This window comes from Protomyctophum parallelum (assembly GCF_964188405.1).
Source record: "Protomyctophum parallelum genome assembly, chromosome: 13".
NCBI classification, from domain to species: Eukaryota; Metazoa; Chordata; class Actinopteri; order Myctophiformes; family Myctophidae; genus Protomyctophum; species Protomyctophum parallelum.
Window position 1 is genome coordinate 13,951,509 of NC_139708.1, and position 27,437 is coordinate 13,978,945.

Here is a 27,437-nt window from a genome sequence, read left to right on the forward strand (position 1 = left end):
GTTTACTTTTTGAGAATTTACACAATCATAATGATGATGACAACTAAATATGTTGAATGTGCGGCATGGATGTACAGTATTTATTTCCTCAAAAGGTCAGGAACCGCTGACGTAGCCTTTGTTTTTTGGTCGGGTGAAGGGAAATGTAGTTTTTTGTTTTTTGGGCTCTCCCCGAACATATCCAGATCCAGAAAGGCACCGGCTTCCTCATAAGCACTACACATCCCAGGATGCACTTCTTCCAGACCATTTTGGATCGGCTTTTGGTAAATGTAGTTTTATGGCAGTCTCTGTCGCGTTTTTGGAACGTGGCCGAGACTTGCCATAAAACTACATTCCCCAGGGTGCACTTCGGCAGCCGTCCCGTCAATGAACCGGAGGACGTACGTAGAGCAGAGAGTCAGCTCTCTCACGCGGTAGGTAGGTAGGTAGGACGGAGCAGGACTGTCTCTGGGAGCGACGTCCAACGTTTACCCGTCACACACAACAACTAACTGAGGCGGCTGCTTTTTTATATATATATATATATATACATTTCCACTTCAAAGACGTTCGAAGAGTTGGCGGAGAAAGCAAGTTCCATTCCGCGACCTCCTCTCATTAAAAAACGTAACGTCGCGTGCGGGTTCCGGGCAGCTTTCAACTGCCTTTTTTTTTTACCCGTTAGAAGAAACTGCGTAGCTTTTTGAACAAGTAAAGAAGTATACGAGGAACACCCTCAAAACCACCAGCAACACCTCCGCCACGATGGACCCGAGAGACACTGCCCCTGACTCCTGGGAGCAGGAGGACGACGCGGCCGAGGCCGCCGCTGCGGCCGCCGCCGGGGAACAGCGGTTGCTGGAGAACGCCTTCATGGAGCTCAACGTCAACGCCAAGCCGTTCGTCCCCAACGTCAACGCCGTGGAGTTCGTGCCGGCCTCCTTCCTCATGCTGCCGCACAGCAACGACAAAGACGTGGCGGCGCCGGCCTCGTCAGAAACAAACAACCGGGGAGGAGACGAGTCCGACGGAGGTGAGTTGAGCTGGGTTCGTCTCGGGGCGAGTCAGTCACGTTGACAGCCGGGGGTGGGGGGGAGCAGGCTAACACCTTAGCTTAGCGGTTAGCATGCTAATAAGCTAACCCACCCCGGTAGGTGCCTCCTGTAGTAGATGTGTGGGGGAAAGGGGAAAAAAAGACACGCGTCCCTCGCTCAAGCGGCACACTGTCACGCCGCCACGATCGCGTCGCCGACAACTAGCAACAACGACGCGATGTTGTTGCTCGTTGTAGGCGAGCAACACCACCACCAACCCGACAGGAAAGTGCTTAATAATAGTAAGAAAAGCGTCTGCTAGCTTTAGCATGCTTGTTTTGTCTACCAACAACTTTAGCTGACGCGTCCGGCCTGAAACTTACTCGTGCACCCGGCGAGCGTCATCCTCAACTACTCACGTGTGTCTGTCTAGTTACCGCACGAACCCCTTCAACCCCAGAATACTTGTACGCCATGGACCCCCGTTACAATTAACGCTGACCATGATATGAAGATGTGTTTTGGTTCAATTTACGTTAAGTTGTCTGTTTATAGTATTAGGCCACAAACCCAAATTTGACACAATCTACACTGTAACATCAACACTGTTATCTCCTGAGAGTGCACGAATGGAACATTTGACAGTTACAGACTTGTGTAAGGGTACTCATACCGAGAACCTGTGGTTTAATATGTCAACTTGATATATTCATATTGGGGACATTAAATTGTTAGAATGGCTATTTAAAGACATTTGAGTGTATATACTCAGTTGTCTGGGGACCCCCCTCTAGGACCCCGGCCCAGTGGGTCACCAGACCCCATTTTGATATGTTCATAATGCTGTTGAAGCCAGATTGTTCGCTGGCTGAATTGTGAACTGAAAGTACAGGGCCAACTCTGGTCCAGTGTGTTACAGACCCTAGTTGATGACCACTTGAACCCCAGCATCCACATCTGGGTGGAACATTTGCAAAAGCGATCTGGATCCAGTTCCACCACCTCACATCAAGGGCAGATTCATACTGAGTCCGATTGATTCAACTGTTCCTGATATGATTGCCTGGTCCCCGCTGGCCATGTTTCACATTGGCCTTTATTCTAATGCACCCAAATTCACTTCATTCAACTGTAATGGTGGCTTTCACATTGTAGCGATCCGTATCCAAGTACACTTCAATTGGTCCAGTCCAGGTGTGGTCCCGCAACGGTTGGATGATCCGCTCCCGGGAACGGTACACAGCATTCACACTACCACAACATCTGCCAAACGACACAGTGCGCACCTGGGACCATAGTGTGAATCTGCCCCGTGTGTGTGTGTGTGTGTGTGTGTCTGCACTGTGCAACCCTCAATCCATCAAAAAATGTAAATGAAAAAAGTTAACTTTTTAAGTCGGTTTCTTTGGACTAGTTGGATGCATTAGAACACATTCCACAAATTGGCACACATGCTTCCTGTGGAATACTGGATCTGTTACTGTCCTGATTATCTTAGACTCGCAATGCAGCTACAATCAACAGCAGACAAAATATTTACTAATTTCGAGGTTCTAGAAGTCAAAGCATAAGAACAGATCGCAATAACCTCTATCTCTACCTATGTACAGAAAACTATTGGAATACATAATATTCCATCACTGAGGCCCCTTTTCCACAGGGTTTGAACTGGTTCAGTTATTTTTCCCTGCCTAATATTGAACCAGTTCAGAGTTTTTCCACTGAAAATGAATTGTTTCATCAGAACCCTGAACGTTGGTTTGGAACTGGTCTGGAACCAAAAATGGCCACCACTTCTTTGAAAGCACCAAGGGTTCCAAGAATCTAGAACAGTTCTAGAACAAGTTATTTTGGTGGAAATGGCGCCTGAGAAGTAACGCAGTCAGGTTTGTAGCTCTGACTCGTCATTTGCTTAATTTGTGAACAGTTACCACTTGGTAATAAATATCATCTGTTAGGACATTGTTAGCTCTATTATTATTATTATTATTGGGAGGCTCCTAAAAGCGCTCCCAAAATGAAGGGATGTTTCAGTTAAGCCAACAAAATAACGTGTTTCTCCTCCCTTTTCAGTTGCTGTTGAATCGGTAGCCATCATGGAGCTCTCGGAAACACCACCTGGTATGTATAGACAGTAGTGAGGTTCTCTGCTGTGCCATTGTGCTTAAATTATGCTCTGTTGTACGACAGTGTCGTACACCCCACCTTTCAGGCGCTACTATGCCCTCGGTTGTGATTGGCTACTAACACAGTGCATTGTTTTGCAGTCTGAAGCCCAATGCACAATACTGTCATTTACAAGGCCCTTTGTGCCTAATGCCACAAAGGTAAAATAACCATATATTTAGCAGTTAGGCAAGTGCTTCTTAAACCACTACTTGTCTTAAACCCCATCTAATTATTGTACGTCAAATATGAGAATACAAATATAAGATTTACAAGCAGAGATCAGTGTTTCTGCCCACAGTTAGCCTATTTTTGCCAAACATCAAATTTGGATGAATGTTCACTTATTATGAAATATCCACATCTTCAGAATAATGGTGCTAGGATTTACGTTAATGACAATTCCTATTTATTTATTTATTTTCTGAAACGTTTCACAATTTCCACACAATCTAACAAACAAATATATTGTTTGCCGCCAGTAATGTTGACATGCCTTCTGAGCTTGCATATCTTTCACGGACAGTTGCTGCTAAAATGGAGCCGGGAGAAATACAGCCAAGCTCTGTCCTCATTGAATCGTTTGGAGGCACTTATGTATATCTGTCACTCTGTCACTCATTCTTTCCCTCTCTCTCTGTATGTCAGCATGGCGCTGTGTGAAAAATGAATATACAGTGTTGTGATCTTTAGAGCTCTCCCCAATGACAAAACGATGTTTACAAGACAATGTTGGTGTAACTAAGATTAGCTGGGAAATCGATTTTACATGTTTACGTTCTCAACTTAGATACAAGTTAATCAGGTGCTATTCAGGAGCCAATATAGTACATCCCATACGGTGGAATGATCGCTTGGATACAATAGTCTTCTTCCTCGTGAGCATATCTATAGGCTGGAGACTGTGGGAAGGCTGGTGATGCTGGAGGCTCTGTGATGTGATTAGTAATTCACACTCATAGGACCTACAAACTAACACTTCATTGGAACCTCTCATTGCCCATCCTCCTCACCCCGTCTGACTGGTTCCTCAAGCGAGGACGGTCTTGAAACACATTTGCAAAGGTAAACAGACTGGGGGGATGTTGATCTGAATTACATTAAGATAAACATTTTCCATTACATTTTCAGAGCAATGTTTATTGGCGAGTGTTGATTGTGAATCGTTTATAATCGAATGCATTTTGAATCAAATCGTGACGCCAAGAATCTAATCGTGGGCTACCAGAAGATTCACACCCCTAGCTGTCGGTAGATTTTATACATTACCATAGGTACGCATTCTCCGCAAAATATACTCAAAATATATTTGTATGCACTTACATGATTGGGGCTAATTATTTAGGCTAATTGATTTAAATAATGTTACTATGCCGGAAAGACAGACTGTGTATGTGAGAGATAGATGTTTTATCATGCCAATAATTAAGCCCATTGAATTGAGAGAGAGAGAACATGTTAATGCGTATGCGTAACATTTGTTTCAGTAGTGGATTTGTGCGAGTGATGGGTTTGTGTGATTGGAAATTCAGTATGTTTGAGAAGGAGAACTTAAGTAAGCAGGGAGTGGTTGGAGGCAGAAAGGTGCTCGGAACTTAGAGGCCACACCTTTGTTCCGCCATGTCTGCTGATCCTTTCATGCAAATGTTGAAGCGGGTCTGTGACGGTGCTGCAACATTCTGGACTTGTGCAAGCTATGTAAAAGGGGCAAAAGTAGTTTATGCAGACACACGGTCATCTATGAGCTGCTGGCACAGAAATTACTACATGTGAGAAATGACCAAAAAGGAATCATGTGGATCTCAGGATTCACACGGGGAATGCCGTTGCTCCCACGTGGATCTCACACTTCATGTCAGTACACGAATCACAAAATCATTATTTTGAAATGAGGGAATTCCCACTTTAAATGCTTCACATAGGGGATTCTCCACTTTTGGGTGGTGTGAGTGAGTGGTAGTGCTGCACGATTCTTACTCAAATGTGAATCTCAATTTTCTTCCACAATAATTGATATCACGATTCTCACACGATTATAATTCTTTCCATAAATATTTATAGACTAACTAAAATGAATTGGACAGCGAACTAGTGCTGCACGATTCTTCACAAAATGTGTTTGCATAGGTGTCTGAATCTAGATCTCGATCCTTTTTCAATTAATTGTGCAGCACTAGTGAGTGATGTGGGGAGGGGTGTGTACTACATGTGAGTTTATCAGGTCTTAACATTGTCCATCTCAGATTCAATTTAACCACTTAAGCTCTATGTACTTCATTGTAAGTCGATAGTGACAACAGATTGTAGTTTCGAGTTCTATATTCATTTCTTTTGTCAATTTCCGCCTATTATGACATGCCCAGAAGATTGCTAATGTTCATGTGGTAAGGGATTCGCTGAAGGGGAAAAAATACCTTACAAGAGTAATTACTTTACTAGTGTCCATGGACTCTTCCACATCACGGGCCTTTTTAATTTAGCGTGCATGCGTGCGTGTGTGTGTGTGTGTGTGTGTGTGTGTGTGTGTGTGTGCGCGCATTTCATTGATAAATCACATTTCAAAACAAAGTTACGAGGTGCTGTACAATGGACAATATACGCAATCAAGGTGTGTGCGCCCAATAAACATTTGTGATTTGTTCATAAACAAATTATACATCATCATACTATAAACGAGCGAATGTCTGTCTGTCTGTCTGTCTGTCTGTCAGAAACAAACACTTATCTCCTCATTGCCTGCACCAATCGCTCCCACTTTTCACACAGGCATTGACCATAATAATATGGAGGTCTTAACGAAGCCATTTTTCCAATAAGATTAATAATGAATTTATTAGTGAATAAAAACCCGTTTATTTGTCCGTGGTCTATCTCCGACCGAGCCACACTATTAGCACACATCTCTCCATGCCAAAATAAATCTGCACGCTCCCACAATCCAGCTAGGCTACTTTTTACCGACGCAACTGTCGTATTTACTGTACAGATTTTGTTTTTACATCACCCATTTATATGAAATTATAATCCAACCCAGGGCGCAGTACCCCCCGCGGCCACCAGGGGGGGTACTGAACAACTCATCTCCCCATAAATGCAATTACTACACTACTAACATGACAATGACTGTTTGAGACTTTCAGTTCTATGTATGACTATGATGTACTGTTTTTCCATTTCCAGTGAACAAGTCTATATTAAAGCAATTCTTCCTCAAAATACATATATCAATAATATGATATATTACATCACATTACCCACACTGTACATTTGGGAATACCTGTGCGACAGCCCATACTTTCTGTGCTGCATGTCAAACTGGGGTCTTTCATACTTTTCAAATGGGGGTCTGTGGGCTAATAAGTGTACATTTTACAGTCCTTGCCATGAAAACATTTCCCTACCATGCATTTATACAAATATTTTCATGTTATAGTGCTGTTTCTATTCACACAAAAAAGACACAAATATATTATACAAGTTAAAATGAAGAGCAATTAAATATATTTATGGGGGGCAATAGTCCATACAACGGGTAAGGACTATGTATATTAATACAATAAACAAGCAAAAGGGCATTGCCTGACCATGGATCACACCAAAGGACCTGCAACATGACTGAGGAACACGTTCCACTTCAAATCATATTTATCCAACTGATTATTCATATTAAAGGATAACCTCTCCAAAGCAGCCACAATACCAAGCTATCAATGGTATACTTATGATTGTACTGCAGCATTTTCTTGCAAAAGAAACTACAGTAGCCTACTAATTAGCCTACTTTTGTGCCCAACCTAACTTCCCAAGACCATCTGTAAACAATTCCCCGTTCCCCCCTATCAGTAATGTGATCTATTACAACACATTACCCACACTGAACATCATTTGCTGTTCATATATTCAGAACGGGTAAGGACTAGTGTTAATAAAATGATTAATTTTGATATTTATTCATAAACATTTCTGATTTGTTAATAAACGCGTTTATAAAACATTTGTGATTTTGTTTATAACCAAAGTACAAATGTATATTAACCGATCACAAACATATATAAATATTTGCTTTCTTTATAAACATGTTTGTAAACATGTTTGATTTGTTTATACACCGGAATGAATTAAATTGTTGAGCGTATTTGGTACACAATTATTTCACTCCACACACATCAATTTGGGAAAAATTCAAGCTCGAATTCCTTGAAAGCTTGTAGATCGGCTATTTTTGCTGAACATTCCCCCCAGAAGAGGGATGCTTGGGGTTCAAGTGGTTAACAAAAGTGGCATTTAAAAATAAAAAAATCACACTTTTATGAAGTGAGGGGCGCTCTTAAGGCCTAAACACACCAAAGGCTCACCATGCAACTCATTGGGTCCAAACGGTTGCAAGGAGTTAACGCTAAAAACCTCTTGACCCTTTGGTGTGGTTTGGTCCATTGAATTCCATGCGTTGAATCACTAGGGTCAACGTGGGTCAACGTGCAACAAGACATCACACCGCAGGGACAACGCTAAACCATCTTGACCCTTTGGTGTGGTTAGGGCTTTATTATCATACATCACATTCCGTGCTCAGGCAATCAAATCATTTCCATGGTACACGCAGACACACAAAGCTGGGCATAGGAGGGGCTAGCGCCTCTCAAAAAAAAGATTTTGAGTATTGTGAATCTTGTGTGGGCCAAATTAATATTAATGTGGTGTCCTTGACATGAAAAAGTTAAAGAACCAGCGATAAAGTAGACCCCTATCAGTACAGCAGAACAAACTGGGGCAGCAGGGCTAGAGCAGCAAGGAGAGATTATACATGTTAGTCATTCACGGCTGGCATTTTCTCAGACTGAATTTTTTTGTTTTGTTTGTTATAATTATTTTGGAGGCTGTTAATGTACACACTTGCCCAAGTGAAACGTGACTGTGTGTAGTGAAAGGCTGGTATTCTACCAGTAAAAGTGATCACTGGTGATACTAGATAAGGCAGTGTCACTCTCTCTGTTGTTTATTGCCTGTGACCCTGGCAAAATGTCTCATGATCCATGTTTGTCACAGCAACTGTATGAGAAATTCACTTTTAGCCTCACTTCCTTCATCTATAGGTCCATATAAATACATAACCATTGCTGTTGGTCAGAAACCATGTATACTATTCAATTATATTTTGGTTCCTGTTTTGATGTATGACATTGTCTGTAGATGTGGTAAAGTCTTCATTATTTGATCATCTGGTTATGCAGACAGGTCTGCTCCACAGCAGCACCATGCTGTTTTTCCCCATGTGCTATTCTGCCAGGGTGTCTGTACTGTCTTGGCATGATCACCCCCTAAGGGTTTCTTAAACTTGGTTGCGTGTGGGTGATGCACACCAAAAATAGCCGATCTACAAGCCCACGACTCGATGCGTTGAGCTTGTGGTTTGCTGCGGGCAACTAAGAATAAAATGAGAATACTTCATTTTATACTCCCATCTATAGACTGCATGTGTCACTTGAACGGGGCCAGAAGAGGGTGAGGTAAAAACCATGCTAGCCCGGCGGCAGAGAGAGAGGAAGATTAGCAAGACAGCTGGAAAGTTAAATTAAATGGTGCATTTATATAGAGCCTTTATCCAAGGCGCTTTACATAGATTGTGCATTACATTCACCCATTCACTCAAACATTCATACACCGATGGCGGCGGAAACCATGCAAGGCACCAACCAGCACATCAGGAGCAATTAGGGGTTCAGTGTCTTGCTCAAGGACACTTCGACACTAACTCTGGGGGAGCCCGGGTTCGAACTGGCAACCTTGCGGTTACCATCCAGCCACTCTACCCCTGAGCCACCGCCGCCCCAAAGTTAAGTCTGTGTTTGTGTTGTGAGCGTGTAGGTTGGCTACTTTTCAGTGTAAAATATAGTGTAAGTATCGTAATACACACAGAATCACTCACTCAGGCCAACAGAACTCATCATCATACCTTAGGCAAGGTACTAATTTGCTGTGCATGTTTTGTTCTCTAATTTCACCATCGTCACTGAATTACAGGCCATATAAGCTGAACAACACAGCTTTATGACATCCAGTAGTTATTTCAATAATTAATAACGTGGCAAATGGTTGTCCCTGTGAATCAATGATCAAGGCACATTCTAAAGCTGAATCTTAGCCATTGTGCAAAACCTTTACCATAATTAGAGGACGTTAAGTAAATGGAGAATAACGATGAAGGGCAGCACTTAAAAGTAACACATTCTACTAAATAAAGAATGGTATAAAAGCCACCCAACTGCTGGGGCCTATTAGCAAAGTAAAACACCTCCGTAGTGCTGCCAGAATTGTCCAGAAATTACATTTGGATATTCATTTAAAAAACCCACGTGGATTCGAGCATTCGGATTTTTTAATAATTATATTTGCACCAATACAACCTGAGACATAACATTTAAGATCGCATTGCTGGCACAGTTGAGTTGGTAGCACGCTGCCGACTTTGCACAGGGGAACCTACGCAGCCTGCGTAGTCTGCGTTTAGGAAGAGTGCGAGGCAGCTGATTTATTCTTCAATGTATGCTGGTGTCGGCGTGTCGCATGGCAAATGTAACTAATCTACAAGCTCACAACGCTTAACCACGGCACCGTCTCGTGAAAACTTGCTCAGCATTTTATTTATTTATTCGAACCTTAATTTTATATATTCAGTTCATTTATTTTTTTGATTCGAGAATTCGTTCGAATATGGAATATTCGTTGGCAGCACTACACCTCCGCAATGGGCAATAGTCTTTGCTGGTTTTTACTAGGATTGATGTGGTCCAGAGTGAAACTGATGCCCTAGGACAGGGGTCTTCAATGTTATTCAGACCAAGGACCTCTTAGCTGAGAGAAAGCTGAAGCACTACATATTGTGTAAATTAGTTTTTCATAAATTTCATAGATTGATTCATAGACTTGTTTGACAGCAATCATTGTATTAACCTGACTCCGCCAGATTGCAGCAGTATTGAGTTCACAAGTTCCCTCCTACCTTGATCTGGTCTCTCTCAAGCAGAAACGATGAACCGGAAGCAGCGGGACAAAAATCTGATATCTCCATAATATTTTGTATTGCTGTGGCACAGCTATAATACATTTTGTTCGGAGTACATAATCTCTGCCCGAGAGTGACCAGATGGGAGCAGGAGGAGGAACTCATTGCTGCCACCAGTTGGCAGAGTCAGGTTATTGTATATAGCATTAACACAAAACATATACTTGGTCTCCTCTCCCCCCCTACACCAAACCCCTTTGCCGAAAATATCTGTGGTGTAGATATGCTATTTTCGGCCAATGTTCCCCTCATAATAGTATAAGGTTCAAGTGGTTAATGAAAAAAAATCACACCCGTGTGAAGTAAGTGGTGCAACTCCGTGGGCGGGGAGTTCCACAGGAACGCACCCAGGGTGCCGGCCCGATACCGGCAAGCCGCCCGCGTCCGAAACGGTTGATAAATGACAGTTACCGTGTGGGGGTCCCTCTAATGTACCCTCTACTATACTGTACTGTCACTACTATACTGGCACACCCAAAATCACCATATATACAGTTACTATGTGTGTGTTAGCTTGCGCACAGGTGGTGAAAAACAACCATGCTGTTTTCGTGCTCAGACGCACCCAGCCAGCCACCCACACACACATAGTCACTTAAGGAAGTTATTGCACCACTTAAAAAAACTGAAGTTCCTATCACACAAAGATTGTGTCCCCATGTAGTAACTGAGGTTACTACTATCGCTCCTGTTGAGGAGCCTTGTCCTAGGGTGCGTAAATACCATTACTGCTGCACCTACTTTGTCACCTTTTTAACGCCTGTCTGTACCCGACTACCCGTACTGCCCACATCAAACGACAAGTGTGGGCTAAAGTGATGTTCCCTTAGAGCAGGGGTAACCAACCAGGGAACCTTTCAAGTCGATCCCGAAGTGTCAGACTGACGGGCAGCCAGCCAATACACAGCAGAATGTCGTTCGCAAAAAAGAGCAGATCTACAAGCTAACAACGTGTAGAGGCTCGATGCATTTTAGCTTGAAGATCTGTTCCCCTTGCTTCCACCGCACCGCCCTCGGCCCTCCCCCTTTTAGCACTCTGTGCTCATGTGCTGTGTCCTGTGTGGCTGTTGTTCCCTCGCACTGGCTCGCAGACAGCACAGAGCGTCAGAGTGAACGCAGCATGATAGCGTCCCCGACACGTTGAATACTAAACTTATTTGTAAAGTTCGAACGCCAACTTTTAACCAAACGTGGGAGAAACACTGTGCACGGCTGCACGCACAAATAAAGAGTGCACTCGCGCACGCACATGACGGATTATTATCGATCAAAACAATCCTTTTTTCAATCCGTTTTACAAAAGCATGTGTTGCACAGCATGAATGATAAGTAATCACCGATCTGGCTGGATAAATATCACTATGACAAAGTGTCAAAATGTTTAGTGCCGCTGTCAAAACATGACACAGTGGCTACGTTTACATGAGCAGTTAAATCCCCTTTTCATTCCGAATAGAAGTTCAATCCTATTAAACGTTATGTAAACACCTACAAAAACGTACATCCGAATGAAAACGCTCAATGCGATCTAAAAACCATTCCGATGTCACTGGCCGGATTACTCCGATGTTCAATGCGATTGAAAGAAAATTGGACTCATGTATACACTGCTTCGAATGTAAATTCATTCTGGTCTTTCTGAGCATGCTCATTTCCATTGCGCTCCAACTCCAAGGCGCTCATAAGCCTCATATCCAAGGCGCGCTGAGGAGTTTGCACATAGAGCGCGTTATTTCGTGCATTTTGTGTGTGTCAGTGTGTGTGTGTGTGTGTGTGTTCAACGGTCTCTCTCTCTCACACTCTCTCTCTCTCTCAAAAATAACGAGCGACCCGATACAATAATAATCAGTGTGTTGCGTGCCCTGGCCGTGCTGTAGATAATAAAGTAGGCTACACATAAAAACGAGATGATCACCTTCCCAGCGGAGAAGGGGAGCCGCAGCACGTGGGGGAAAAAAGACGGTAAACATAATATGTCCGTCCCTATCCAAGCAGCAGCCTCAAAACTACTGCGGAATGAAATGATGGGATTTCAAAGTGTCGTCTTTCGTCTGAATATCACAATGAATGAACTGCCTATATTTTATGTGTCCAACAGATGGCGTAGTTTCACGTGAATTAACATGTATCATGTCTTCTATCACTTCTCCATATAAACACTCATTCGGAATGACCATTTCCCATGTAAACAAGCGGGAAAAAACATTACATCGGATGTATTTTATTCTGAAGTATTTATTCGGAATGATCACCCTTCATGTAAACGTAGCCATTGAGAGTTGAAGATTCTAACTATTGGAACAAGAAAGCCACAGTTTTGAAGGAAGTGGGTCCTAGACAGGGCTTGACGCTTAGCTCATGGATGCATGGATGATAGACAGACTATCCGTTTTTATCCTGCTGTTCTATCATGGGATATTCGATGCAGGGCAAGATGCTCGATTGTGAATTAAATTGTAACATTCTCCTTGTCTTTGACTACTTCAGACAGAACATCTGACACACAGCTACAGTAGACTATTAATTTACTAAGCTGTTAACTTACTCGGCTGCCTACCGTTGCTCGTTAAGCAGGTCACACAATGGATATGGACCACTGATATTTATCCAGCCAGGTCGGTGATTACTTATCATTCATGCTGTGCAACACATGCTTTTGTAAGCGACGCTAAGGATTGTTTTTGATCGATAATAATCCGTCATGTGCGTGCGCGGGTGCACTCTTTATGAACATCTGCCAATGTGAATATTCATTTTAGTGGTAGATCTTGGCTTACAATTGGGAATTGTAAGGATTGTTTTTGATCGATAATAATCCGTCATGTGCGTGCGCGGGTGCACTCTTTATGAACATCTGCCAATGTGAATATTCATTTTAGTGGTAGATCTTGGCTTACAATTGGGAATAAAATGGGCTCTTGGGCTTGAAAAGGTTGGTTACCACTGCCTTAGAGTATATATGAATAGAGACGGCACCCAGAGGAAACCCTGAGGCGAAATGGACATAGTGGCCGAATTTGGTATTGCAGCGTGGGGCGTGGGCCCAAACACATGAACTCGCTGGTCCGTTGACTATCATTGTGCACGATCACTATTGCAATCCATCCCAGAATGCACTCTGTTCCTACCCGGAAGGAGGAGTGAAATCGCCTCATGCGCTTTTGAGCAACGTAATGCAAGTCGATGGGAGGAGAACTCGGATGCCATCTCTATTCATATATACTCTAAGGCTGTTCCCCAAAGAGTAGCACATAGCTCTGCCTTCCTCTGTCTGGATGATGTGTTTATCCCTACACTGCATCACTGGGCAGTTGGCCCCCCTTCCCCTTGTCTGGGCTGTGCGGTGCCGTGGCTCAGTTCATCTATACTATAGCATCTGTCACATCCACTGGCATTGCTGCTGCTTTTCACAGCGGCTCAGCAATTTGTCACTAAACCTCTTGTCCAAAATGGTTACTTTTCAGGAAATTGATGAAGGAACCTGTGATCCAATGTCGTTATTTTTGTCACAAGATCCTGTTGATTATTTTCATTGGTTCAATAGTTATAAAACCACTTCACTGTCACCAAAGAAAAACATCATGCAAGGAGTCCCGACATGGGGGTCCCCATAGGTTGAGAACCACTGGAAACTAATCAAATGATTCCTGAGCGCGCTCCAAGAGATGGGTCAAACTGCTGTAACTTGTGTGACAAATCGTATGACTTTTTTTTTCTCCTAAACTGTAAATTGTGTCGTCCTGCTTTTTCCACAGCGCCGGTTGAGAATGGCAATGCAGAGATGAGCACAGAGGAGACGTGGGACCAGAAAGGGACGGAGCCAAACGAGACGGAGCCGGGGGGCGGGGCGGGCGACGGGGGGCCCGGCCCGACAGCGGAGACCACGGACGACATGGTGACGTCCCTGGAGGTGGAGGACGATGAAGAAGTGCCAAACATTCCCAAGGTGGCGGCCATCCCGCCAAACGCTCCCAAGAAGGAGCACGTCAACGTCGTGTTCATAGGACACGTAGGTGAGTGACCTTACCTTATCCCACCGCTTCTCAACACAAACCGGTGACGGTGAAGTAACAATTTATGGAATTTTAAGGCCTTTTAATACCTCAAAAGAAAAAAGGAAGAAACAAAAATAATCCATATAATATATACAATACATTAGCCATTGGCTAAATCTGTGAAAATAGCCCATCTACAAGCTCACCACGCCTCGCACATACGGTAGCAAATTTTCACAATTTGTCTGTGGAACCGAGTCAAACTAAATGTAATTGTGGTCACGGCCTGAAAAGGTTGAGAACCACTGCATTAGGCCACAGATCCCAGTGTTGTCCCTATATGCATGCAATTCAATTTAAACAATCGCACCAACATTTTGACGTACATCAAGTCACCAGATTGGATTATTCATTCTCAATGGAGAGCTTCTGTTACAGCTTGTTCCATTCTCACTGGTGTTTTAGTTAATTCTTCTCTGTTTGCCTTCACCTACAGATGCTGGCAAGTCCACCATTGGAGGACAGATCATGTGAGTTCTTATGTCTGGTTATTGGAGTTCCATTTGTAGACTAGAGTAGGGGTTCTCAAAGTTTTTGGCTGGAATGCTTTTGCCAGGTCTTCTTCAGTATATTCTTCAAAAGGTGGTTTATCGTTATTCATAGTATCAGGTGAAAAATAAGTTTGAGAACCACTGGACTAGAGCACATTCTAATTGCAAATATAGCAGCTCTACAACCTCACAATGCATCAGTGTTGTGAGCCTGTACATCCACTATTGTTGACACAGGATACTGTGAGTGCCTATTGTAATCTATAATGAGCATAAGCACACACTAATGCTCATTATAAGATGGCACCATTTGTACACTCAGAGTTAAATTAACATTGATTTTACAATATATTGAAGTCTCACATTGAATAAACTAAACATCAGGGAACCACCATCACCAACCACCATCTACTTTTAGAAAAATCACACTTGTGTGAAGTGAGGGGCGCTCTTATCATACATCATCACATTACGGCTAATCGCTTTTGGCGTCCTCACTTTTCTGTCCTCACTTTTTAAGCCCTCAGCCAATCAAATCATCGCTATGGGGTACACACAGACACACAAAGCTGGGCATAGGAGGGGCTAGTGGCCCTCAAAAATGGCCCTGTTTATCGCCCATTTTGTTTTATCTTACAATTGTATCCCTGTCTAGGAAACGGAACAAAAGCGTTAGTTCTTTAATGCCATTTCACAAATGACAGATTGGGTATCGGCATGACAAAGTTTCAGTCGTGAGATGTTTTATTTTTACTTTAATCCCTGCCAGGTATTTAACAGGCATGGTGGAGAAGAGGACTCTGGAGAAGTATGAGAGGGAGGCCAAGGAGAAAAACAGGGAAACCTGGTGAGTCCAACTCTATGTCCACTCGTCCATCTACACTACCGTTGGTAGCACAATGACTGTTTGGGCGTGTCCATTATTTGTGCATTGAACACACCTTGGTGTAAACTATCCTGCTTTATTTGAGGCTAACGGTGTGTGATTTCTTTTCTTTTTCTGGATCTAACCTTGCAAACCACTGGACTGATGAATGTCAAACTCTGCATGCACGCTAACAGTAGGCCACATAAGAACCTCCACTCTCTCTTTTTTATGTTTTGACATTTTTTAACAAAAATAAAGTCACCTTGTTTGGATTTGATTCACCTGCCAAAAAGATGCGAGTATCACTCTGTTTGGAAATTGGTGAAGCTTAAAACTTCCAGCAAAAGTGGTATATTTCAACTCTCCACAAGAGGGAGCCACAGGACAGTAATATATTGTTGGTCTAGTCTGAGAACCAAGCACTACATTAGTCATTCAGCTCATTTTAAATTGCCAATATCATCTTTGTGTGATTTGTTTGCATGTGTATGTATATACAATACATTACAGTAATGCTTTATTACAGCTTGTTTTTGTGTACAGCCCTTGGGCTGATATTGGGCTATAATATTTTTTACTTCACTGCTTTGACAAACATTCACAGGTCCATAGTGTCACAGTAGCAAATACTGTAGCACTGCTCTGAACATGTCATGTAGCGACTGTCTAGGCCTGTCACAATTATTACACACACAGATCTGATATTTCCACTATTTTAAGTATAAAATGATTAATATGGCCTGTTTAGTCGGCAGTCAGTCATCTCTTAACCGTGACCCTGTTTGTAGGTATTTGTCCTGGGCTCTGGACACAAACCAAGAGGAGAGAGACAAAGGAAAGACTGTGGAGGTTGGCCGGGCATACTTTGAGACAGAGAAAAAGCACTTTACCATCCTCGATGCTCCAGGTCACAAAAGTTTTGTACCTAACATGATAGGAGGAGCGTCGCAAGCTGACCTGGCTGTGTTGGTGAGTTCTTTATGTATGTAACGTCATATAGGACGTCTTCTGCATGTATATTGTTGCTGCTGCTGGGTGGAAACCTTGTATGTCCAAAACTGTTACTTTTCAGGGAAAAAAGAGACAGCGTGTTATGCAGGCACAAGCTACTTTCCATTGGTTCAATATTTATAAAACCCACAGACTGAATCACCTTCACTTTGTGAAGAAGTAATAATTTTCTTAATTAATTTTCCAGGTAATCTCGGCCAGGAAAGGAGAGTTTGAGACGGGCTTTGAGAAGGGCGGTCAGACGCGAGAGCATGCCATGCTGGCCAAAACGGCCGGTGTCAAGCACCTCATAGTCCTAGTCAACAAAATGGACGACCCCACAGTCAACTGGAGCCTTGAGAGGTGACATATTTCATGACTGAAGACCTATTCCGTAGAAGGCATAGATGACTGGTTCTCAACATGGGGTCTGGGGAACTCAAAATAAAATTCCTCATGGTGGTTCTTAAACAGGCTAATTTGAAAGAATTGCGGTGAAGGTTCTTCCTTGGCCTACTGGAAATCCGTGCTAATTTTCAGGCGATCGGTCCAGTGGTGCCTGAGATCAGAAGGACAGACAAATAGGCTAGGAGGGAAAACATGATCATGTCAAATATTCGGTTGTGTGTTAATGCATATCAAACTCAACTCCAACTCTGTCCAACCTTGTGCAGATACGAGGAGTGCAAGGAGAAGTTAGTGCCATTTTTAAAAAAGGTGGGCTTCAACCCCAAGAAAGACATTTACTTCATGCCCTGCTCTGGTCTGACTGGAGCCAACCTCAAGGAACCAGTTCAACCAGCGGACCTGTGCCCGTGGTACATGTAAGTCTGAAAACGTTTCATTTTGGCACCTTTTATTACATGGCTTCCAGTGTGGCATTCTGAGTTGAGGTGAAATCAACTTTGTTTGGTCTTTTTAACAAAGAAATCACACCCTCTTTAACCCATTTTGGGCGGGAACCCCTTTTGGTGTTAGCATTATGTTATGCTTTAGCTATTGAAAAATAGCAGATCTACAAGTTGTAGGTCTGCTATTTTAGAAAAATCGAAGAAACATAGCTTTTTCAGAACTATATATATATAGGATATAGAAGACATTTTTAGAATCTGATTTCAGGTCAGAATGGGTAAAATATTGGGGAACACTGATGAATCCCCTCAATCTGCAAAGCTCTGTTCTTTTTCCTCATGACTACCATGTGTTGTAATTACAGAGGGTTACCATTCATTTCACACCTGGACAGCTTGCCAAATTTCTGCAGATCAAGTGACGGCCCTGTTAGATTACCCATCGTAGACAAATACAAGGTAAGAATTACCCCCTACTTGGATTGGAATGAACACACTGCTGTTTTGAAGTATAGGTTCTTATATCGAATAACTTTTTTTTTCTCCAATGGATCTGTTGGGAGCTGCTTTTCCTTTGTGTAAAAGTAATGCAAGCCATTGAATCGGTTAAACAATGTGACCTGCATTTTTTACATTGTCACTAGTATATTTTTCAAATTGACTTTACCATATCAATGGGATTTTTGATGACTTTTCTAAAAGACTAGTAAACACAATACTTTTCTCTGACAACTTGTTTATTTCCAAAATATCCTCGACATTCGTTTTGATGTGGTACTTTTGAAATAAATCTGGGATTTGCCGTTGTAACAGACTTCAACGATAGCCAGATTCTGATTCTAATCAAAACAAGCTTTATTTACGGACTCGTCACATGAACAAAGTTCACGCCTCGGGTGGTCTGCGATCCTCCGGCACTGGAATCGACACAGACTGAAACAATGCTGGCAGTCTATGTGTTAAAAATAGACCTTAAAGCTCACAACACGTAAGCTTGTAGATCTGCTTGTTTGACACAACAGTTTGTTCATTTCTCTGTAGGATATGGGTACTGTAATACTGGGAAAACTGGAGTCGGGCTGCATAGCCAAAGCACAGCAGCTCATCATGATGCCCAACCGGGTAAGAGCCTTTTCTCATTGGACACACTTTTGAGTGCATTTGCATTTATATGCCTGTGTCGTTTGCCGAAAATAGCATCTACAAGCAGATGTCGCGTTGTGACACGTGAGTTAGTAGAACATGGATGAATCTGTCCAGAACACCATGGACAGATTAACCACAATGGCCATGCACAGGCCCTGGATACAAACTCACCATGGAGTTTAGGCCTACATTGGGAGACGTTGACTGTGTCGAGCATTGTTTTTGAGAAGTGTAAATGGAGGAATTTTCACTCCTTTAGATCAAAGTGAATTGGTTCATCAGTTATTCCAGCTGAGCTTATGCAGTGATGCAAATATGTTTTCAATCTAATGAGTCCTGGAATGCAGGGATGGTCTTTTAGATGAGTCCCAGGGACAATTTATGACTCCCACTTCAACGACGTTAGGAGTCATATTTTGCCATTTTTACAAATTGCAGCATTTAACTCCCATTTCATTTTATATGGTAGAAAACAGAAGAAGAAATAATGATTATAACTAAAGCTAGCAAAAAAAACTAGAAAAAAAACAGTACAGTAATTCATCCCGTGGATGCAGAGGTCGTTGTTTTATTGCGTCCCTTAACTATAAACTGTGTTTTGGGATGAATAATGCACCCTATTTTAATCTCTTATGTTTTTTCCATGTTGACAGTGGTAGCCCGCCATAAGCATTGCATGATTTTAATGGGTTAATTTACAAACCATTAATGCCAAGGGCCACCATTGACTCCAGGGCCCTGGGCATGTTCCCATTTGGCCTGTGCATAATGAGGGACTAGGGTTCAAGTGGTTAAGCAATTGGATTGTGCACACAGAGCACTAAAGCTTAATTTATTCTCCATGACATGATGGTGTCAAATTCCTAATGCTGTGTTGATGGTTTCTCCTCATTGATGCAGCATGTGGTGGAGGTGCTCAGTCTGCTGTCAGATGATGTGGAGACGGAGGACGCTATTCCTGGAGAGAACCTCAAGCTGCGACTGAAGGGCATCGAGGAAGAGGAGATCCTACCAGGCTTCATCCTGTGTAACGCTGAGAATCTGTGCCACTCAGGACGCACCTTTGATGCCCAGGTACCTAAATATTATTTATTTATGACGCCATGAATAAAAATAAAAAACTAGGCGATTAAAGCGATTTGGCCTACCTGTTCCAACAAATGTTGGTCAATTCATAGTCCAGACATGGCATACATGAACATCAACGTACTATTTTTGATAATCAGTGACATCACAACTATTATTCTTTCACTTTCTCAGATTGTCATCATTGAACATAAGTCCATCATCTGTCCTGGTTACAACGCAGTGCTTCATATCCATACCTGCATTGAAGAAGTGCAGATCACGGTAAGTTCTGTTGGAAGAAGCATTTATCAGTATACATGTGCTGAATGTACACTACAGATGCATTTGGAATAGTGTGGATGTTTATTTTTCTCTATCTAGAAACGTACAGGCGGTTGCCGGCAGGGCTCTAGACCGTGACCTATTAGGTCACATATGCTACCTAATTTCTTAAGGTGTGAGTTCAAATGTAACGAGGTCGCTCCGGTGCTACTTGCAGGAGGATGAGGATGATTATTTAGTTTTACTCCCTGCCTTAGCCCTGAGGCACGGGCTGCAATGTTGGTGCATACAAGCCCGGGACTTATGTAGGGAACAGAGACCCATTGCTCCAACGATGTGCTCATTGTGCTGTGATAGAAGTTGGAACAATCTTTACCTCAACATGAAAGGGGAACTGATCAAAGCAATGCTTTGTTTTTTTATTTAAATCAAATTAAGGTAGGCTACAAGATAACTGTGTCACGGAGGGAGTTTTAACGCAAGAGACAAGAATCCATGCATAGTTTATTTTTCGGTCATCGAGTCGCCTTTTCAATATGTCAAATGTAGTTAATATTTAGTCACAAGCTCTTGTTAACCCAATGACACACATGGTCACTTTAAACCTAGTTAAACTTAATTTAAGAATGTTATTATAGGAAAACACTTAAAAAATAGATCTGCAAGCTCATGCGCTGAAGCGACAAGTTGGCATGATGATCAGCTATTTTCTGTAGTACAATGTCCGTGTACCTGTGTGTGTACCTGTATGTATGTATCCGTGAGCACGAGTGGTGTGCGCATGCGTGAAACCAACAATGGCCAGCAATGTCCGCGGGTGTGTGTACAATGCGCGTGCCATCCTGCGTGCGCTGCGTGCGTGCGGTATTGCACGTGTGTGTGTAGTCGCACGTGTGTGTGTGTGTGTGTGTGTGTGTAGTGTTTTATTAACGGTTCCCCAAACGGTTCTCATCAGTCGTCATTTAGCTCCGCTGTGTCTGTGCAATATGCATGCAAGCAGAGCCTGAGGTGACGTCACCCCACCTAAAGGAGTGTGTAGGGTTGGGGAGAATACGCCCACTGTTCTGTGCATTCAGCGACCGCTCACCGCCGCGGAGCGAGTGATGTCGAAGAGATCTCCAAAGTGTGGTTAACAGAGAGGGAAATTACTCTGAGGCTGAGCACGCAAAGTGGAATAAATGTTATGCTATAGTTCCCTGCAAAGGTTGTTGCAACTTGTACCAGTTGCACGTCCACATTGATGAAACAACTCAAAATCAATACGCCTACACGAGTCCACAACTCAGGAGAATAATCTAGGCAAATCGTGTTTGAGAGCCATGCAGAAAGCCCGCACTCCCCACAGCTCCACCACAGCCGGCGGGGGATGAGGATGATGCAAGGCTGGTTCACTTTCCCCAGGCTAGTAACGTTAGAAAATAAAAACTACTAATGTCTACAGAGCTTTTCATTAGGTGTATTGTACAACTGTTGTTAATGGTGTTAATTTAGAACGCCAATGTCTCGACGTCTTTCTGTCTGATATTTTATGAATCACGCCAAATCAATTTGTCTGCACTTATTTTTTACAACTTATAAGCAACTCAACTGCTTTTGATTTGGCTCTAAATTAATCGCGTGACTGTTGGGAGCCCAGCGTTTAGGTGCATATACCTCCATAGATTGATTAGCCTACTTTATAAACAGTTTGCAGAAAAAAGCACAGGAACGTAGCCTACAGTTCAATAATACAAGGTCTGCTAAAAGGATTTCATAATCCATCCAATTTGTTTCCATTAGGGTAAGGGGTCCTTCATATTAAATTAATCCGAACATTAAAGACAACATTTGTCACCACAACAATATCATTATTGCAATGTGTACTGTATTTAATATACAGCAAATTGTAATATACAGTACAAATTGCAACAATGATATTGTTGTGGTGGCTAGCTGGTGGTGGTGGTGGTGAAGTTTAAATAATAGTGCCACCTCATAATTGTAAAGTGCATTTTCAATAATTGAATTAATTAATTTGTTTTTATTAGGTTAGTTATTGGTTAGGTTAGTTATAATATAAGCATAATTTATATCAGAAAAAAGGGGAAAAAATAATATTGGGATCCGTTAAGGGAACCGTTAGGAACCTTAACCGTTAAGAGGGATCCGGGAAGGATCCGGAACCGTTAAAATCCTAACGAATCCCAACCCTAGGCAGGCAGGGTGTGTGGGTACTGGAGCTCCATTGGCAGACCACTTCTGTCTTGGTGGTGTTGACAGACAGCCCCATCCTGCTGTAGGCCTTGACAACCACAGCAAGGATGGACTGGAGGTCCTGTGGGGAGTGTGCCACAAGAGCACAGTCATCTGCATACTGCAACTCAATGACCTGCTCTGTGGACAGTTTGGTCTTTGCCTGTAGCCTCCTGATATTAAAAAGGTTTCCATCCAGTCTGAAATCCACTAAAACACCACTGCTGGACTCAAGCTCCTTATGGAGAAGATGGGTAACACACATGTCCTCGGGTGGTACAGTACAGTGCAGTGCAGTGCAGTACAGTACAGTACAGTACAGTACAGTGAACCCCTGGGGACCCCCACACGGTAACTCTGTTTCTCAACTGTTTCGGACGCGGGCGGCCCGCCGAAACTGGGCCAGCGCCCTGGGCTCGTTCCTGTGGGTCTGGAAGTTCCGGGGACCCCCTGGGGACCCACACACGGAGTTGCAACACTCACTTCACACGGGTGTGATTTTTACTGTCATACGTAGAATAAAGTACATTAATTTACCAAAAACAAACGAAGCATAGTAAATATGAAGATACGAAGTTAGTGCTCAAAAGTAATGATAAGGATATCAAACTGTATTTTCACAATTTGTGTTTTTTCCAACTGTGGTCTGTTCTACTCTTCCAAAGGCCTTAATCTGTCTGGTGGACAAGAAGTCGGGGGAGAAGAGCAAGACGCGGCCACGGTTTGTCAAACAGGACCAGGTGTGCATCGCTCGTCTTCGCACCGCAGGAACCATCTGCCTTGAAACCTTCAAAGAATTCCCCCAGATGGGTCGATTCACCCTACGGGACGAAGGTACGGCCAACGCAGAACACTGGTTCTCAACCATAGAGTTATATATCTATAGAGAAGACACCCGAGTTCTCCTCCCATCCACTTGCATTAAGTTGCTCAAAAGCGCATGAGGCGGATTCACTCCTCCTTCCTGGTAGGAACAGAGTGCATTCTGGGATGGATTGCAATGGTGAGTGGCCCCAAACACATGAACGCGCTGCCGTTGAACGCGCACGAGCGTCGTCCGTCGTGAACGTGTACAATGTTAGTCAACGGACAGCGCGTTCATGTGTTTGGGGCCAGGCTGCAATACCTTCATTCGGCCACTATGTCCATTTCGCCTCAAGATTTCCTCTGGGTGTCTTCTCTATTCATATATATACTCTAAGTTCTCAACCTGTTGAACTTCTAAGTACCTTTAGTTTGATTTCCATTAGACCACGGCCATAACACTTGAGCTCGGCATCATGTGGCTGGTACAGTAATATTATATATTTTCAGATAAGAGTATTTTAATTGTTCCAACTAGCAATGGAATACACAAGCAATGGTTAAAGCATCTATATCTGGGATTTCTTCAACTGTTTGGCTGTACCAACATACACTATCGGAAATTAGCCGTTTGCTAAGTCCCACCCAAGCCCGTTCTTGGCCAATACCACGTTAGCGACGGTTACTAAGTCAGGATCCTGGTCAAGCTTTCAATGCTGGTCAAAATGGTTAAGCAGTGTCAACAAATATATTTGCTGTAGCATGTTTGGACCTCAGAAAGAGGGTTTGTTTTCTTACCTTGTTATGAGCAAACTAGTTCATTCAAAAATAGGCTCTCATAGACGGGGAAACAGCTCTCAAAGTCACTCTTTTAGTAGCCTCGGAAACCCAGAGGTTTTATTTCCTGGAAGAAAGAAAAGTCTGTGTCCCAGTCCACTTCCAACCGGCATACGGGTGGGAGTGAACCTAGAGTGCAGATGGGCGTCGCTCCAAATGGGGTGACGTCAGTCTTCTACCTGGTGTGCTCCTGCATATCTTCCGACGGGCGAGCCGTAAACATAAGAAAAGTCTCCTTTGCAAATTATTTCGTCTGTCTTCTCGTCTTTACCAGCACAGGCAGCAGACAGTCCAACATTTTAACCTGTTCTTCCATTATTGATTGTAGTGGACAAACAATCAAAACCATTGCTTCGTTGGGCCTTTTTTTTTTTTTGTCTGAAATGCTTGAAAAAATTGCTTGGGCCTGCCTCCCTATGCCAGAAAACCCAGGGAGAAGTTCCAGGCTACTCTTTTAGCACATAAGCTAATTCTGACAGGAATCAGGAAAACTCATGCAGTTTTATTTTTAATAAAAAATGTCAACGTTGTCCGTCTTGTTTTGACTAGTTTGTGTAGAAAGAAGATCCTGCCTGCCTAAAAAAACTATCTGATTGGTCCAAATCTGTACACTCACTCCTGAAGCGTATTATTGGAATGCCATGGATGTAAACAAACACATTTGATGTCGTCCGCCTGTCGCTAAAAACCTGCAGCTGGGTGCATCTCAAACAGCGTGGCGACTTGTTTACAGAAACCTCGCAAGACGTCCCCGCAAGAGTTGGGAACACTGTGGTACTGCTTCAGTACCTGCTTCAACCATAATAGTTTATAAATCTATCAAAAGATGAAACTAAAACGGCACGAGTTTCCCTGATGTCATAAACTGAAACATGAGCTGTTTCCCCGTTAAAATGGAAGTCAATGAGAGCCTATTTTTAATATTTACTATTAAACAGCACAACGGAGCGAAATAATTCATGGAATGGACTAGTTTGCTCACAAGATAAGAAAACAAACCCTCTTTCTGAGGTCCACACATGCTACAGCAAATATATTTATTGACACTGCTTAACCATTTCGACCAGCATTGAAAGCTTGACCACGGCCAGTAACTGTCGCTAACGTGGTATTGGCCAAGAAAGGGCTTGGGTGGGTCTTGGCGAAAGGCTAATTGAGCTCTCCTTTCACACTATTTCACAAATAGATTGGCCAAAGGTTTTAGTCGAGATTCATACTCTTATTCTAGAGCCGAATAAAAGTATGAATCGGCCCTTAGTCGTGCATTTGTATTTATTTTTATATACTTTTTCTTGAATACCCATTCAGGGCTGGAACCCCTTTTGGTGTTTTAAGCATTGTTATACTTTAGCTATTGAAAAATGGCAGATCTACAAGCTGCCAGAGTGCCGCGCTATGAGCTTGTAGATCTGCTATTTTTGAAAATTTAAGTTGTAATGTAAATGTGTGCAAATCTCGGAGTATATTCGCGGGGGGGTCCCCTGGGAACCTGGGACAAGATATCTTCAGATGGGGGTTGACGGCCAATTACATATCATTTTTGGGGTCCTTGACATGAAATATTGAGCACCACTGATATAGAAACATGAGTATTTCAGAAAAACTGTCCTAAATGGGGTAAGATGACAAATGTTGAATGTTTGTGTGGTGTCTCCAGGTAAAACCATTGCCATCGGTAAGGTATTGAAGTTGGTTCCAGAGAGGGACTGAAGAGGACCAACACGTCACATGATGGATGGATGGATAGATGGATGGGAGCCCCGGTCACATGACCACGTGAGGAGGGTGGCGGAGGCTTGCTTTGTTGGACCACGGCAACCAGCGCCTCACCGCGCCCCCCCGCCCCCCACCACCCCCTCTCTCTCTCTCCGCCTGGCTTAAAAAAACACTTCTGTGAAAAAGAAAAACCTGTTTTTAAGCAAATAATTAAAAACCAAGATCAAGTCCACACGAGTCGGCTTTCTCATATTGAGAGCTCAGCTATGCCATTTTTGGGTTAGCCCCCTCTCCCCACATGTACCTATTCCAGTCTACTCATGATTATGAAAAAGATTAATTCCTTTTTTTATGCTTTCATCGATGAAAACTATATAATCCCCGTTTACCGCTAGAGGCGATGATTTATCCACTTTCCTGGGGCCAGCATTTGCCGAAAATAACCGATCTATAAGCTCAGAACGCGTTGCATTTGTGACGCATTCTGAGCTTGTAGATCAGCTATTTTCGGTGAAGATATTTAGTGTAGACAAAAATTTTCAGGGTGCCTATTGACCCCTGGGGGACTCAAGTATATAGGGTTTAAGTCACTGAATGTCTGCCTCCGTGCCTCATGGACGCAGTTTTATATTCAGTGCCTAAAACTCCGCCTCTAGTGGTCATTGGGAATTTGTAGAACTGTAGTTACGTTGGTAACTTTCGTTATATCTCTACACAGATGTGGACCAGCAGGGGTTTGCTAGGAAGTAAACGGCAAAAAAGTTTGAAGCAGTTTAACCAGATAAAACCAAAATGTTGAAATCCTGGTTTTACTTCCATTGCTTTGACCAACCTTTTTATTTTATTTTATTGTTTTTATTTTTATGGTTTCTCATTAATGGCGTTCTGGCTGTGTGCCTGGGCGTGTTCACATGTTATTAAAGCAAACTACTATGACAATAAAATATGGAATTGGGCAACGGTGAAGCGTGTTCATTTTTTGAACTCCAGGAGGATTTTAAAACGACTTGCCTCTATTTTGAGCGTGTGTGTGGGTGCGGGTGAGTCATTTTAGAAAATAGCCAACCTTTAAAATCACAATCTTGATAGATATTCTCTCCAGTCTCCACACGACCTATAGGGCAGGTTTGAGTTGTATAGTTACCTTACCTTGCTATGATGTGCCTAAAATGTTGCTGAGATATTTTCAATAGCTGCTCCTTTCATTGTGATCGCAGATTACTATGAAAACCTGTCAGTCCGTCAGTCGTTCCGTCACGCCACCATATATGGCCGTCAGTCCGTCATAGCATTTTATGTAGACTACTATATTATGCATAGTTGCATTATATTGCATTATGTTCTTAGCTTAATGACAACTATTCTTTATGCATTATATTCCATTATGTTCTTAGCTTAATGACAACTATTCTTTATGCATTATATTCCATTATGTTCTTAGCTTAATGACAACTATTCTTTATGCATTATATTCCATTATGTTCTTAGCTTAATGACAACTATTCTTTATGCATTGATGTAATGTCATGTTTTTTGTTCTTGCTTAATGTAAATCTCTCTGGATTAAGAGCTTGTGACACGTCACCATATATGGCCATCAGTCCGTCATGCCTTGTAACATGCTCCATATGTCAGCTCATAAAATAAATTTAATATTTTGTAAAATGTCTTGCATAATATAATTATGAAAGTGACATTTTCATATATACTCAATTGGCATACAGCTCATGAAAATCAAAACATCCTATCTATTACCTTATCAATACCTCCATTAGAATATTTTTCGAGACTACTAAAAAAAATAAAGAAATGTCGACCATATAAGAAGTATATTGATGTATGCAGTCAATAC

The 27,437-nt window shown here is 42.6% G+C and overlaps 1 protein-coding gene across 1 annotated transcript; it reads left to right on the top strand.

Moving 5' to 3' along the window:
- The first annotated feature begins 99 nt into the window (after window positions 1-99).
- On the top strand, window positions 100-26,540 carry gspt1l (G1 to S phase transition 1, like). The gene is made up of 14 exons (XM_083780503.1): window positions 100-1,015; window positions 3,090-3,137; window positions 14,001-14,258; window positions 14,737-14,770; window positions 15,561-15,638; window positions 16,448-16,628; window positions 16,858-17,012; window positions 17,324-17,473; window positions 17,866-17,959; window positions 18,542-18,622; window positions 19,547-19,720; window positions 19,907-19,996; window positions 22,894-23,062; window positions 25,527-26,540. The coding sequence occupies exons 1-14, from the start codon at window positions 748-750 to the stop codon at window positions 25,577-25,579; spliced, it is 1,833 nt and encodes a 610-aa protein (XP_083636629.1). The 5' UTR covers window positions 100-747; the 3' UTR covers window positions 25,580-26,540.
- Window positions 26,541-27,437: the final 897 nt, after the last annotated feature.

Excerpts from the sequence above, each read along its gene's own strand:
- gspt1l (XM_083780503.1), top strand. The coding sequence starts at position 748 with ATGGACCCGAGAGACACTGCCCCTGACTCCTGGGAGCAGGAGGACGAC. Across the intron at positions 3,138-14,000 it reads GCTCTCGGAAACACCACCTG|CGCCGGTTGAGAATGGCAAT; the intron begins GTATGTATAGAC and ends CTTTTTCCACAG. Across the intron at positions 17,960-18,541 it reads CCATCGTAGACAAATACAAG|GATATGGGTACTGTAATACT; the intron begins GTAAGAATTACC and ends ATTTCTCTGTAG.